At 40.9% G+C, this 13,338-nt stretch overlaps 1 protein-coding gene across 9 annotated transcripts in view; it reads right to left on the bottom strand.

Annotated features, from left to right (window-relative positions):
• FBXW11 (F-box and WD repeat domain containing 11) overlaps window positions 1-13,338 on the bottom strand; it is a 130,823-nt gene that overhangs the window by 38,157 nt on the left and 79,328 nt on the right. For 6 of the 9 annotated variants that reach the window (XM_082456465.1, XM_082456464.1, XM_082456463.1 and 3 more), the window contains 2 exons: window positions 7,920-7,982; window positions 4,379-4,604 (listed from right to left, as the gene is read on the bottom strand). In XM_082456465.1, coding sequence (XP_082312591.1) covers window positions 4,379-4,604; window positions 7,920-7,982 — 289 coding nt within the window. The remainder of the gene's footprint in view (window positions 1-4,378; window positions 4,605-7,919; window positions 7,983-13,338) is intronic. The other 3 variants (XM_082456466.1, XM_082456470.1, XM_082456471.1) reach the window with 1 other exon arrangement.

The raw sequence follows: 13,338 nt of genomic DNA, 5'->3' as shown, positions 1-13,338 counted from the left end.
ATAATAAATTAAAACAATTAAAAGGCAAAATTTTCAAAGCTCAATATGTAAATAACATTGTACCAAAATGAAACTCAAATGTGTAATGTCAGTTCAATGCCCTTGACTATAGCCAGTTTTAAGACAGCTGCTTAGATCATACAATTACAGAAACTTTTATTATTTTAGAAACACATTTCAAAGAGCAGCTGCAAAGAAATTTCCTTCCCCACCCACCCCTGCTGTCCCTTCCCCCTCCCTAGTCACAGATCTAGTGGTAAAATCTGAAGTTAGAAACTTTCTTTCCTGACAGCAATAGTCTGTCAGTGGATGCCTTTAATTTGGAATATACTGACCTAAGGATTCAGACACAAATGCTCAGGTCACAAAGTCCAACATTTTGTTATGCCAACAAAGTGGCACACACACCTACCTAAATGATGTCAGGATGAATCAATTCGGAAATCAGTGGGTGAATAATTAAAACTTCCTGGCAATAAATCGTATTGCAGGTGCTTCCTGCCTCTCTGGGCTTTTTTTTTTTTTTAACTGCCATCCTCAGAATACCCACCAGATGCTAGGCATACACTGTCTTTAATCTTCACAATATCCTATAAAGTATTATTATCATTCCCACACAGATAAGGAAACTGAGGCTCCAAAAAGTGAGCTCACATAACTATTAGGTGCAGGGGCTGGGATTCAAATGGAGGGGCTGTCAAATCCAACATCCATCATCTTTCCACTCTGTCATGCTGGATCTCTGGCCCTGCATCCAGCCTAAAGCCTACACTCCGGTTCTTCCACATCTCCCAAGACCTGTGATCTAATCTCTGTCACATTCACAGTCCATAATGGTTTATCATCCTTACTTGAGGATGAGACAAAAGAATAAACCATGGCCAGGAAGGTAAGTGTTTTTAAAATTCTTAATTGCTTAGACACCTCACCAAACAGATCACCAATGCTTATCGTCCTTCTTGAAGTACAATCTGTCTCTACTTCAAATGGTATAAATTTTCCCTTTAACAACAGTTCTTACAAACCACAAACTTAGCCTGCAGAAATTGACATTGCAGACTAAACATTTACCATGATTTTTAGAAAAGCATATCATAATTATCACTTTTTCCACTGAACCAAAAGGAGCCAGAGACCACAAACATTTTCCATTTTCCCTATACTGACAGGTACGATATTCACAGTAAGCATTAAAAAGTCAAAACTATAGACCGTTTTTATAGAATTAATGGTTTTCACAATCAAAAGAAGTCTTAAGTAGACTGTCAATTTCAACAAAGTAAAAATTCAAACTAAGGATCATCTACAGTAAAAGTTAAACACCAAACCAGGATAATGATTAGTAAGTTGTTCCACACATTATTAAATCTAAGTATGAACAAACACATGGACCTGTTTCTCCCCTAATGCTCTTAAGGCAAGATCTGTGCTAAGGAACTAATGCCAGATTTAATCCAAGTCTACTAGACACTAACTAACACAATCAACTTGGCCAGCTTGTCCCCAGCTATTAGATTCATATGTATGATATATACTGACATATGTATATATGTTCAGATCAAATCCTGTTAAAACAAATAGCATTTTAACAAAAATATTTCCATGTCCCAGCCAATGGTCCGTTCATTTCATGTAATACTCGATACCACAAAATTCCACTTTAACAGAGATATGGACAATGCCTTAAAATTCGCTGTAATGAAAACTGAATTGTATGCAATTATACTAACCATATTTATATACATAACACATGTTCATCTGTTCTGTCTCTTCTCCAATTCTGTACACTCCCCAAGAGAAGGGGTTGCCTCTGAACTATACTCTGCAAATCAAGAGAACTACAACAGTGCCACCTCGTGGATATTCTGTAAATATAAGTTGAGTTCCCTGGTGCTCTAAAATGTTTGAGAGGCAAATTATAGGGAAAAAATAAAAATAAACCAAAACAACAGAAAGCAAACAGAATGGATTTGCCTCAAAAAATGGGAGCATAGTTTCATTTACTTAAAAGCACTTAAGAGGAACAAGTATAATTGTCAACTTTAAAAACTACCCTGTCTTTTCTTGGTGTGAAATGTAGCATGAGTCAGTAGAAAGCCTTGGATGAGGGGGGTTCTGAGTTCTGGGCTGCACATACAGAGGAGCTGCAGCACATGCGCACTCATCTTACTCAAATTCACCTATAATTCTCTCTCTTATGCAATTAGAAGCATAGCTCTTCTCTCCCACTCTCTCTCTCTTATAATTAAAAGTAAATGTTGCTGAATTGGGGTGTAAACCATGTAGTCTATACTTGAGGCCAGTTTAAGGCACTGTCCAGAGTAATCTTACCTGGAAGTGATTTCAGCTTTTGCACCAACCCCCGCCATCACCCGCAAAATCACAATAACCAAGATGTACGATCTTAGGCATTTCACCCAATTCTCTGATCCTTGGCTTCATAATCTACCCAATGAGAAACAGCACTAAGTGACGGCTAAGATCCCTTTCAGCAATTAAATACTATGATTCTAGAAAAAGAGGGTTCATGTTTTGCTTTTCTAGAAATACTAATTCAAAAAATGAGGAAAATAATGCTACATCTCAGCATAAAAAGAACAGTAGGGTCAAAATTTTCTAAGCTAACTCTCAAATATCCTTAAAACACTCCCTTTGTAGAAAGTAAACTTACAAGTTCTAGAAGAGGGATTAGGAATCAGAGGCTGGCATGTCACTTTGCAGCCCCAGGTTTCAGGCCTGAGGCATGAGCCCAGGTCCTGTCTACTGTGGAAATACTTAGACTATGGAGTCCTGATGCACTGTAAATCACAGACAGGCTAAGAGAGAAGCTACTCTTTGAGGAGCCATCCAGAAGCTCTGAAAAAAGGGTAGGGCTGGTGGCAATGCTACTGGTTTATCCCTGGCTATTTCTAGGCATATCCTGGCACAGCAGCTGTAACCTCCAGGTTACCCTGACCACGTTAGAGGAGAATGTTCTGGCCAGCAGTCTCACATTCTCTTCAAGAGTGAAATCTCTCTATGTTACCTAGACACGCTTAAAATAAAAAATTTAAAAAAGAACACAGAGAGAAAAGAATTAACGAGTGACCAAAAATCAAAGAGGGGGACTTCCCTGGTGGCGCAGTGGTTAAGAATCCACCTGCCAATGCAGGGGACACAGGTCCAATCCCTGGTCTGGGAAGATCCCACATGCCACGGAGAAACTAAGCCCGTGCGCCACAACTACTGCGCCTGCGCTCTAGAGCCTGTGAGCCACAACTGCTGAGCCCGCGTGCCACAACTACTGAAGCCCACGCGCCTAGAGCCTGTGCTCTGCAACAAGAGAAGCCACCGCAATGAGAAGCCTGTGCACCGCAATGAAGAGTAGCCCCTGCTCGCCACAACTAGAGAAAGCCTGCACGCAGCAATGAAGACCCAACGCAGCCAAAAATAAATAAATAAATAACTTTAAAAAAAAATCAAAGGGGGATGAACAGGCAGAGCACAGCAGGTTTTTAGAGCAGTGAAACTGCTCTGTGTGACACCGTAATGGTAGATACATGTCACTATTCACTTGTCAAAAGCCACAGAATGTACAACACCAAGAGTGAACCTTAAAGTGTGTACTTTGAGTGATAGTGATGTGTCAGTGTAGGTTCATGTACTGTAACAAATGTACCGCTCTAGTGTAGGATGTTGATAGCAGGGAGGCTGTGCTGGGGGTTGTTGTGGGTGGGGGGGAGGATATAGAAACTGTACTTTCTGCCCAATTTTGCTGTGAACCTAAAACTGTTGTAAAAGTAGTCTTTGTTTTTTTTTTAAACCAAAGTAAACTTAACTGGGGGGTGAGGAGGGAGAGAGAGAGAAAGAGAAAAGGGAGAGAAGAACACACTCATGCAGGGGTAGGATAGTGAGGGAGAGGATGCAGAAATAAGTTTTAAGAAATGTAATAAGACATGTTATCAATTTCCCCAATACTTTTCTGCCATTCCCTAAGTGTCACTTCAGATATAAATGAACATCTTAAATTTGGGGACACTTCCCAAACACTGTAGGAAAAATTGTCCCATATTAAAAAAAAATACTTATAAAGGCAAAATGCAGATTCTATAGACACCACATCAAAATAAAAAGTACAGCATTAATTCACTAATGTAGCAATAGTATTGACCAATGATCAACACTATTAATCACAGAAACTGCCTACAGTTCCTAGATAGATGCTAAATTATAACTCCTCTTCAAGTACCACATATTAAAGTACAGTATGTGTCCCAAAGAAATGCTGTCTCACACTGTACTCATTCATTCATTTCACAAACACCTACTCGGGTCCGTCTAGGCTCTTGGGCTGGGCACTCTTCCACTTCTCAGTTTTTTAAAAAACAAGCATGGTTACCTGGTAAAGCGGTAATAAAGTCCCGCTGCAACATGGGCTTCAGGTAAGAGTTAATATGTCCATGCTGGTAATGACACATTCGTGAAATAAGGTGTTCCACAAATTCCACTTGATCTGATTCAGACCACTGGTCAAAATATTTAATACACAAGTCTTTTTCTTTTTGATAGTTTCCTTCTGATGGCCTCTTTCTGGAGACGATCACTGATGATGTTCCATTACTTATCTATTTTAGAAAAACAAAAAAGTAATTAGTTTGACAAGGAAAATAAATCTTAAGAGCATATCATCAGAAACATTTTTTGTGTATTTATTCTTAAAATGGCAGTTTTACCCTAAAGCCAAACTCACTCCTTTATTAATTAATTCAGGAAATAATTAAAAATGTATTCAGGGCCCATGTACTCGAATTAGTCACTAAAGTAATGATAAAGTCAGAGTTCTATCTAAAGCTAAATGGTGTCTTAAATCATCATTCTCCAATGCTTATTCCAAAACCGTGCTGTTATCAGTTAACTAATGTTGGAGAAGACCATCTTAGAAAAACTGTTCAACTTGGCAAAGTGGCAACTGATTGATTATTGATGGTTTGTTTTCCTTCCTCAAAGTTGGAAGGTAAAGCTATATTCATCTATGCAAATAGTTCTCACACTTGTGCATGCATCAGAATAACAAAAGAGCTTGTTAACACACAGACTGCCAGGGCCGCCGCGGAGGTTCTGATTCTACAGGTCTGGAGTAGAGCCTGAGCTCTTCCAGCAAGTCCTCAGGTGATGCTGATGCTGCTGGTCTAGAGACTGCACTTCAGGGACCTCACTCTGAAAACCACTGGTCTATGGAACGGAGAAATCAGAGAGCAATTCAATCTAAAAAGCTTCATTTTACCTAACAGTTTCAATCTCCTCCGTATTATTTCCAGGGCTGCTAACTGCTGACAGAATAGTTTACAGACTTTCACTCCCTCTTTCAGTCACCTACTCAGAAAGTGACCCAAGGTAAACCACATATGCCTGAAAAGTTCCTCATCTTATTTAGTTGGTTTATGGATATCCCACAGACTCCTATACTAATAGTTGCATCTCTCATCAAATCTACATGGTCCTTGCATAAAATCAGTATACTTTTTAAAAACTGAAACTACATACACTGCATCTGGACAACAATATCCAAAAAAATCTAAATCCCTAGACTGAAGCCACAACTGCTACTGATATTATGAGGCTCAGTAATTTCCCTGTTTACAAACAAAAGAACCTCAATACTTCTGTCAAACATTTGCCAAGCCATCTGTCCATCACTATTCTGAACGCCCCTTCATGTGTAACACTAGAAGGAATAACATATAAGAGAATTTTGAAAACTGAAGAGTTGCATCACAAACATCCATTAATTCCATTAGGAGCTTATTTCAGAAGTCTTACATGGGAAGAACCAAGAGCTTTTGTTATCAGTATATCCCCTAACTTAAAGTGAACTGAACCCATCCCAGAAAGAAGACATCCTTTGTAAATATCCAAAGGAGTCTTTGGCCTTCCTTGGTAAAATCTTAAAAATCCTTCATATCTGAAGTGAGTTCTTATGTCGACATTTAGAGGTATAAACCTGGAAGGCATTAATCTCCCACCTCACTTATCTTAACCACTTCCTTGTCTGAGAACGTTTTTTCCCTTATAATTTGGGTGAGGGAGAGCTCACTGACACCGGGCACCACCAGGGGGCAGCATTGAACAGAGATTTTTGATGTTGCTTGTAGTAAAACATTCATTATCAAACAGAACCAAAAACATCAGCATTAAGAACAGTCAGATGAAGTAAAAATTCTTTGCTGTGGTGAATATCAGCTAGCATAAGGAGCACCTTTGCTACTTCTAAGCATAAGGATGTTCACCATAATGTTATAATAAAATTCAGAAAAAACTACCCAGTTACAGGCAACTGGTTAAAGTGAATTATAATACATCTACACAAAGTACTACAATGCAGCCATTAGAATTAGGTTTATAAAGTAAGATTTTAATAACAAGAGAACATGTTTATGAAATAGTATTAGGAACAAAAGAATTTTATATAGCATATGATCACAATAATTTGTGTGAAGGGGAACACGCCAAGAAAAAGTAAAGAATATAAATGAAAATGTTAAAAGTGCCTAATCTTGAGAGAGAAAGCTACATATTTTTTCCTTCCCCTTTTCTTTCTACATTTTTTTCATAATAACTTTCCAAAATAATTGCTTTCGTAACAAGTTAAATATAATTATGGTAACAACTTGAATTTGTGTAGTGCTTTACTATTTATAAAATACTTTCACACCCATTATCTCACTTGATAAACAAAAGGGTTATTATTTCATTTACAGAAGGGTTCCTAACCATCTAGGCTTCTTAGAGCATCGGTATACCATTAACTAGTTGACTGAAAGACAGATGAAAAAAAAAAAAACCTGAAAGCTAAAGTGTTAAGAACCACTGTGAATTGAAAATCAGTAGTAAATTAAGAGAATCCTGTTGCAAATACCAGACGTGGAGGGAACAGAAGTCAGTCTGCACAAAGTTCCCCCTAAAATAACAGTATGTGCCCAATTCTACAGCACATTTTCCATTTTTATTTCTAACCACCTGCTTGGCCCAGAAAGATCTTCCTGGAATTGCACCGCTTTGTTTCTTTTCATCGTAAATTTGTTGGGGACACTTTATTCTTGCTAACGCCTTTGCTTCAAATCAAATGAACCCAGAGAATTTTTTTTTATCATTATTCTCTTCAGATTTAGATTTGTTTTGCCTTTAATTGTATCTTCATGAAGGGAAAAATTATGTGTACCATAATGGTTGATGAAAACACGAAATCATGAAACTTTATATGCTCTCCATCCCGCGCCTTACAAAAAAACTGGGGGATTGGAAGGAAAACTGGAAAACTAAAATAGAGCTAGGAGAGAAGGAAACTGAATTTAAAAGGAAAAGGCAAACAAATAGGAAATGGGAGAGAAGGGTGATGGTTGGGAGAAAAGGTCAGTGCATACACTGGTATGTGGCATGGTGCCATTCTGGTGACAAAGGACACCACCACTGTCCATCTTTGGCTTAGACAGTGGCCCCAGAGACGGAATATTTTGGGCTGCAGCCAACTTCAGAATCTTGGTGAGAATTCCTAAATTCTTTACTATTCATAATGACACTTCCCTAAGGAAAAGAAGATAAATTAGGGTGAATTCTTTTTTTTTTTTTATGTGGACCATTTTAAAAGTCTTCATTGAATTAGTTACAATACTGCTTCTGTTTTATGTCTTGGTTTTTTGGCCCTGAGGCATGTGGGCTCTTAGTTCCCCGACTAGGGATCGAACCCCCACCCCCTGCATTGGAAGGTGAAGTCTTAACCACTGGACCGCCAGGGAAGTCCCAGGGTGGATCCTGAAACTAGCAGAATTGCACAAAAGAAAACAAAAGTACTTGGCTCTTAGTTTCACTGAGGACAGGAGCTGAGGGAGCATCTTATCTACAGTAAGTCAATTGCTATCTTATCTGTGCGCCGTCATTCCTACCTGCCAAAGAGTATTTTTCTTTGGGGACTCATCTTCATTTTGATCCTCCATAACTGAAGTGTTCTAAGGGGGGAAAAACAGGTTATTTGAATTATGCCGAGTTTTGCAAATCCTAAATAACTACACCAAAATATAGTTTTGAAAACCCAAACTGGAGTGTACCAACACCAACCCAAGAGCTGTTTGGCTTGTGGCTAACACATGCCATTTTGGGTCAACAAGGGTGTTTTCATCTTTCATCAATCATTAGTTAGTGGTTGGACAAAAGTAAGCATAAAGTCTTTATGAAGGTTGGGTGTACTTAGAAAACAGGCTAAATTATGGGAGTGGGGCTGAAGCTCTACCTCAATCATCCCTGTTATTCTTTTAACCTGAAGAAAGAAGCCCCAGAGACCCACTAAGTTCCTGATGATTGCACAAAACATTTACTAGAATGTCTGCTATTCAGTAGCCCACCCCAGCCATCAGCAATTAGAAGTGACAAAGCCCTGGAAGCCCCCCTGCCTTTCTTTTTCCTCCCTTGATGGCCTTGTTTCTCTGGAATGGCTTTGCAATCTCCCCTAGCAAGCATGGTGGGTGCCCCAATCTTTTCCCTTAAGAGGAGGATGCTGTTAGCCAGCAACAATCTGGCTTGCCTTGGGAATGCATTAGCTTTTGATTTTTGTGTTTACTGCACAAAGAGGCACTGTGTATTCTTTCTGGTGACCTAGTCGCTCAATAGATGCCCATTAACTGGAGATTATACATGATTGGATTTTCCCTTTTGAAGCTCCTACCTAATAGCTAAATGGAAACTTAATGAGAAGGGGAAGTGGGAGAGTTGTGTTCTGAAAGGAATAACAACTCATTTATGGATAGCAGTCTCGCCAAGATTCCTTCCCAAACCTAAAATTCCAAGATTGGGGTACAAAATTTAAACTATAACATTTGTCCCATAGTATTAGTCAAAAAGATCCTATAGACCTATTTAAGTCATCAGTGTTTACAAGAGCTTGTTTACTGCCTATAGGGAATAAGCCTACCTCTCAAATTTTCCCTGTTTTTCCTTTATGTTCTTCAAGTTGTTAAATATTTGGGCATATACAGTATTTCCAAACACTCCATTTGAAAATACCCAACGTAGGTGATGGCAGAAGAATCACCACTGGACACTAGTGCTCTGCAGGTCTCACAGCAGGCTCTGATCAGATATGTAGAATGAGGGCTTCCCTAGTGGCACAGTGGTTGAGAATCTATCTGCCTGCCAATGCAGCGGACACGGGTTCGAGCCCTGGTCCGGGAAGATCCCACATGCCGCGGAGCAACTAAGCCCATGCGCCGCAACTACTGAGCCTGCGCTCTAGAGCCCGCAAGCCACAACTACTGAAGCCCGCGCACCTAGAGCATGCGCTCCACAACAAGAGAAGCCACCGCAATGAGAAAGCCTGCACACCACCACGAAGAGTAACCCCTGCTCTCAGCAACTAGAGAAAAAACCCGCATACAGCAGCAAAGACCCAAGGCAGCCAAAATTTAAATAAATGAATAAAATAAAATAAATTTTAAAAAAAAGAAAGAGATGTAGAATGATGTAGTAGAAAAGCCAAAGGCTTTGAAACCAAAGAGAGAAGTAGGAGTCCAGATTTGGTCACTTACTCTGTGTGTGTGTGTGTGTGTGTGTGTGTGTGTGTGTGTGTGTGTGTGTGAGAGAGAGAGAGAGAGAGAGATCGATCCTGAGCAAGTTGTTCTACCCATGGACAAACACAAACCACACAAAGTTGTGGGGATTGAGACTAGCAGCACAGTGCTTGGTGTATAGTGGGTATTCAAAAACTCCGTTTATGCCCTGCTTTGAAGATACTACTTTCCCCCAAGTGTTCTCTTCTCATGCTTTTCTAACCTCAGACTTTGACAGAAAGACTCCAGATGGTTGCCTAATAGGGAAAACCCACTGGCTTCCTTGATAAAACCTTATAAGCCGCATAACACCGAGGTCTGCAATGGGGAAGGGGGACAGGAGGGCAGGGCTCCATATGTTAAAGTCAACCATGAGCTAGAGAGGAAGGAAGTGTGTCCAAGTGTCCAAAGCAGGTCTAAAGTGGTGGCAGCAATAAATGATCCTGAATGGGAAAGGGGGGATGAAGAATAGGGAAACACAAGTAGTATTCCTCCCTCAAATTTTCCTTTTACTGCTATCTTGAAGGGCTTAGGGATTAATAAAGCTGGCAGGTTTCCTTAGAGGAATGAACAAAGTGGGAAGAGTGACTCAGTATATCACCTGGATCTGACTGGTAGTTACAAAGGCATCCTTGCAACATCACAATGTCCTGGGTTCTGAGAGAGTGGCAAGAAGAAAGAATGGCTGGGAACACAGAGAGGTGAGCGTGCCAAATGGAAGAGAGATGGGAAGTAAGTTCCTGCTCCCTCGTCTCCAGGCAGCCCAGGAAATGTGTGAAGGAGGTATATGTGCACAGGGTTTTGAACTCCAAACTTTTAAAACACAGGAGTCTGAATACACCAGAGCTATTCTGACGTAAGCTACCTCAATACTTTCCTCACTCAGGGAGGAAACAAAAAAACGTCAGAAGTTCCTGCAGATTACACAAGAAACAACCGTCTTTCCAGTAAGAAAATTTAATTCTTCCTTTCAGTCATTCCAAAACAGAGAAATGGTGTTTATTTACATAGCTGAGAAGGAAACAACCCCTCTGATAAAAATAGCAACTACTCTCTTAAGGCTTGATGAAAGTGGATAAAGACATACAATTTAGTAAAACTGTATTTAATAGAGCCCTGTGGGGGCTGGAATACATATTTTTTTCAATTTCTCTTACAAAGCCTTCAGGAAAAGATGCCAAAGGGAAAACGCTGCCCTCGAGCTACAATGATCAGAGGATCATTTCCAAAGAGTAATCCAGGTGACACAAGAGATGCTCAGAGGAAAAAGGGTCCTGGGGTCTAGTTAAGTTTGACAAATGCTGCATGCTCACGTGTGTGCTCTCCCCTGCCACCCTTCTTCCTTTCCTACACACACACCCCCCACAATGCACTTCGTTAAGATACTAAAGGCTCTGACATCTCATAATTTAAATAATCAGGTTAGATTAGTTTAACACAGCTATCCCTAATTTGTTGGATATGGCCACCCCCCTTTTACACTCTCTCAATAAGAGCTCAGCACACTGGCAAACAGTGGACTAGGGCAGTAGTATGGCACAATTCCTTCCTCCTCCCACTTCACTAGATGAATACTGCTGGGAGACAAAGGAAATGCCCACTTTTGGTAAACACAATATACACCTCTCCTATTCCTCAATATCTTATGTGGGGATAAGAATGGGTGGCAAGCATCGAAAATTCTAAGAGCCACAGGTTTTACTTTTTAGTCACTTTGACTGGGCTTCCTGGGTGACACAGTGCGTGAGAACCCACCTGCCAATGCAGGGGACACGGGTTCGAGCCCTGGTCCGGGAAGATCCCACATGCCGTGGTACAACTAAGACCGTGCACCACAACTACTGAGCCTGCGCTCTAGAGCCCGTGAGCCACAACTACTGAAGCCCACAGTCCACAACTACTAAGGCCTGTGCACCTAGAGCCTATGCTCCACAACAAAAGTAGCCACCGCAATGAGAAGCCCGTGCATCACAATGAAGAGTAGCCCCCACTTGCCCCAACTAGAGAAAAGCCTGCACACAGCAACGAAGACCCAGCGCAGCCAAAAATAAATAAATAAATAATCATTTTGACTTTTATTCCTTAAAGGTTTAATAGACAAAAGGTCACAAGTTCAAGGGTGAGGTAAGAAAAAACAATGAGCCTTCCTTCCAGGAGAAAAGGAAGGTGGTTTCCTACATCCAAGCTCTCAGATGAAACCATGAGGTAAGCCAATCTGACAGCTGAAATCCTCTTTTAAGTCTCCAACACTTCTGGGAAAGGAAAGTTCTTTGAAATACCAACCTGGCTTAATCACTTCCTACTCTTCTCATCATCATCTCTTTCCTCCTACACCTACCAAGAAGCATCACATGCAAACAAACAAAAAACGTAGACCTTCCTACTACCAATGGAAGATACCATCGAGGAAGCAGCAGCTAGACTCTAGGGCAGATCAACCTTAGTACTAGTGACATCTGGGGCCAGATTAATTCCGTGGTGCGGGGGGGTGGCTGTCCTGTACAATGTAGGATGTCAGGCAGCATCCCTGGCTTTTCCCTGCTAGTTGCCAGTAGCAACCCCTTCCCCTGCCCTAACTGTGATAACCAAAAACGTCTCCAGATTGCCAAATGTCAGGGGTGGGGATTGGGGGTGCGGGGCAACAAAACTGCCCCCTCCACTTGAGAGCCACTGCTCTAGGGGTGTGAGCTCCTAAACTCGCTTCCTTAGGAAAATAAACTAAAAATCACCGCCATCTCAGACCTGGCCTTTCTTTCTTTCTCTTCAGGCTTCTTTTCCTTTAACCCCTGTGACAGTATGTGATTTCTTCAAATACAGCCTGACCACACCATGGTCAAGTAATTCATAGAGTACATAGGTATCTAAATTCTGGGGTAAATCCTGCTTGCCATTCAATGCCTATCCAGGAAAACTTGATATAAGGAGTTCTTTACTAGAGATCCATGGGCTTGGGGGTGTGGATGAGGGTGATAAATATCATGAAGTCATATATAAAAGTTAGTGTGTATACAGTCCTCCAGAAAGAAGATCCAGAGCTTTCATTAGATCTCAAAGGTGTCCCAAATGTAATAAAACAGCAAAGCCTGTCTTTGACCAAATAGGTGGCCAGGGTGGATGGAGCCTAGGTATACGTGTTTTGCTTTGCTTTAAAGTTCTCCAGGTAATTTCTATGTATGTCTCTGCTTTAAAATCACTGCTATGGCAAAATGATGTGGTCCATGTAGTACCACCATCCTAAGGAAATTGCACTGATACCGTCATGACAGACTCCATCCCAATATGTGGTATTTCAGAACTACCAAATACCATGAGAATCTAATGTTTGTTCCTTCTCTTATAAAGCCTTCAGGAGAAGATGCCGAAGGGAAAATGATGCTCTCAAGCTACACTGATCAGAGGATAACTTCCAAAGAGTATTCCAGGTAACACAAGAGATGTTCAGAGAAAAAAGGGTTCTGAGGTCTAACTGAGTTTGACAAATGTGGTGCACTGCATGAGTGTTCCCCCCACTCCGCTCCCAGAGGTTACGATACACTTCATTAAGATACTAAAGGCTCTGTAACATCTCATAATTTAAAAATCAGGCTAGGTTAGTTTAACCTAGCTTTCCCAAGTTTGCCGGATATGGCCACCTCCCTTTCACACTCTCTTAATAAGAGCTCAGCACATACTGGCAAACACAGGACTAGGGCAATAGAATGGCATGATTCCTTCCTCCTCCCAATTCACCGGACAAATACTTGGGGGGGGGGGGGGTGGGCAG

Source organism: Balaenoptera physalus, assembly GCF_965194825.1.
Source record: "Balaenoptera physalus genome assembly, chromosome: 3".
Lineage (NCBI taxonomy): Eukaryota > Metazoa > Chordata > Mammalia > Artiodactyla > Balaenopteridae > Balaenoptera > Balaenoptera physalus.
This window is presented reverse-complemented; position numbering and strand designations above follow the sequence as displayed.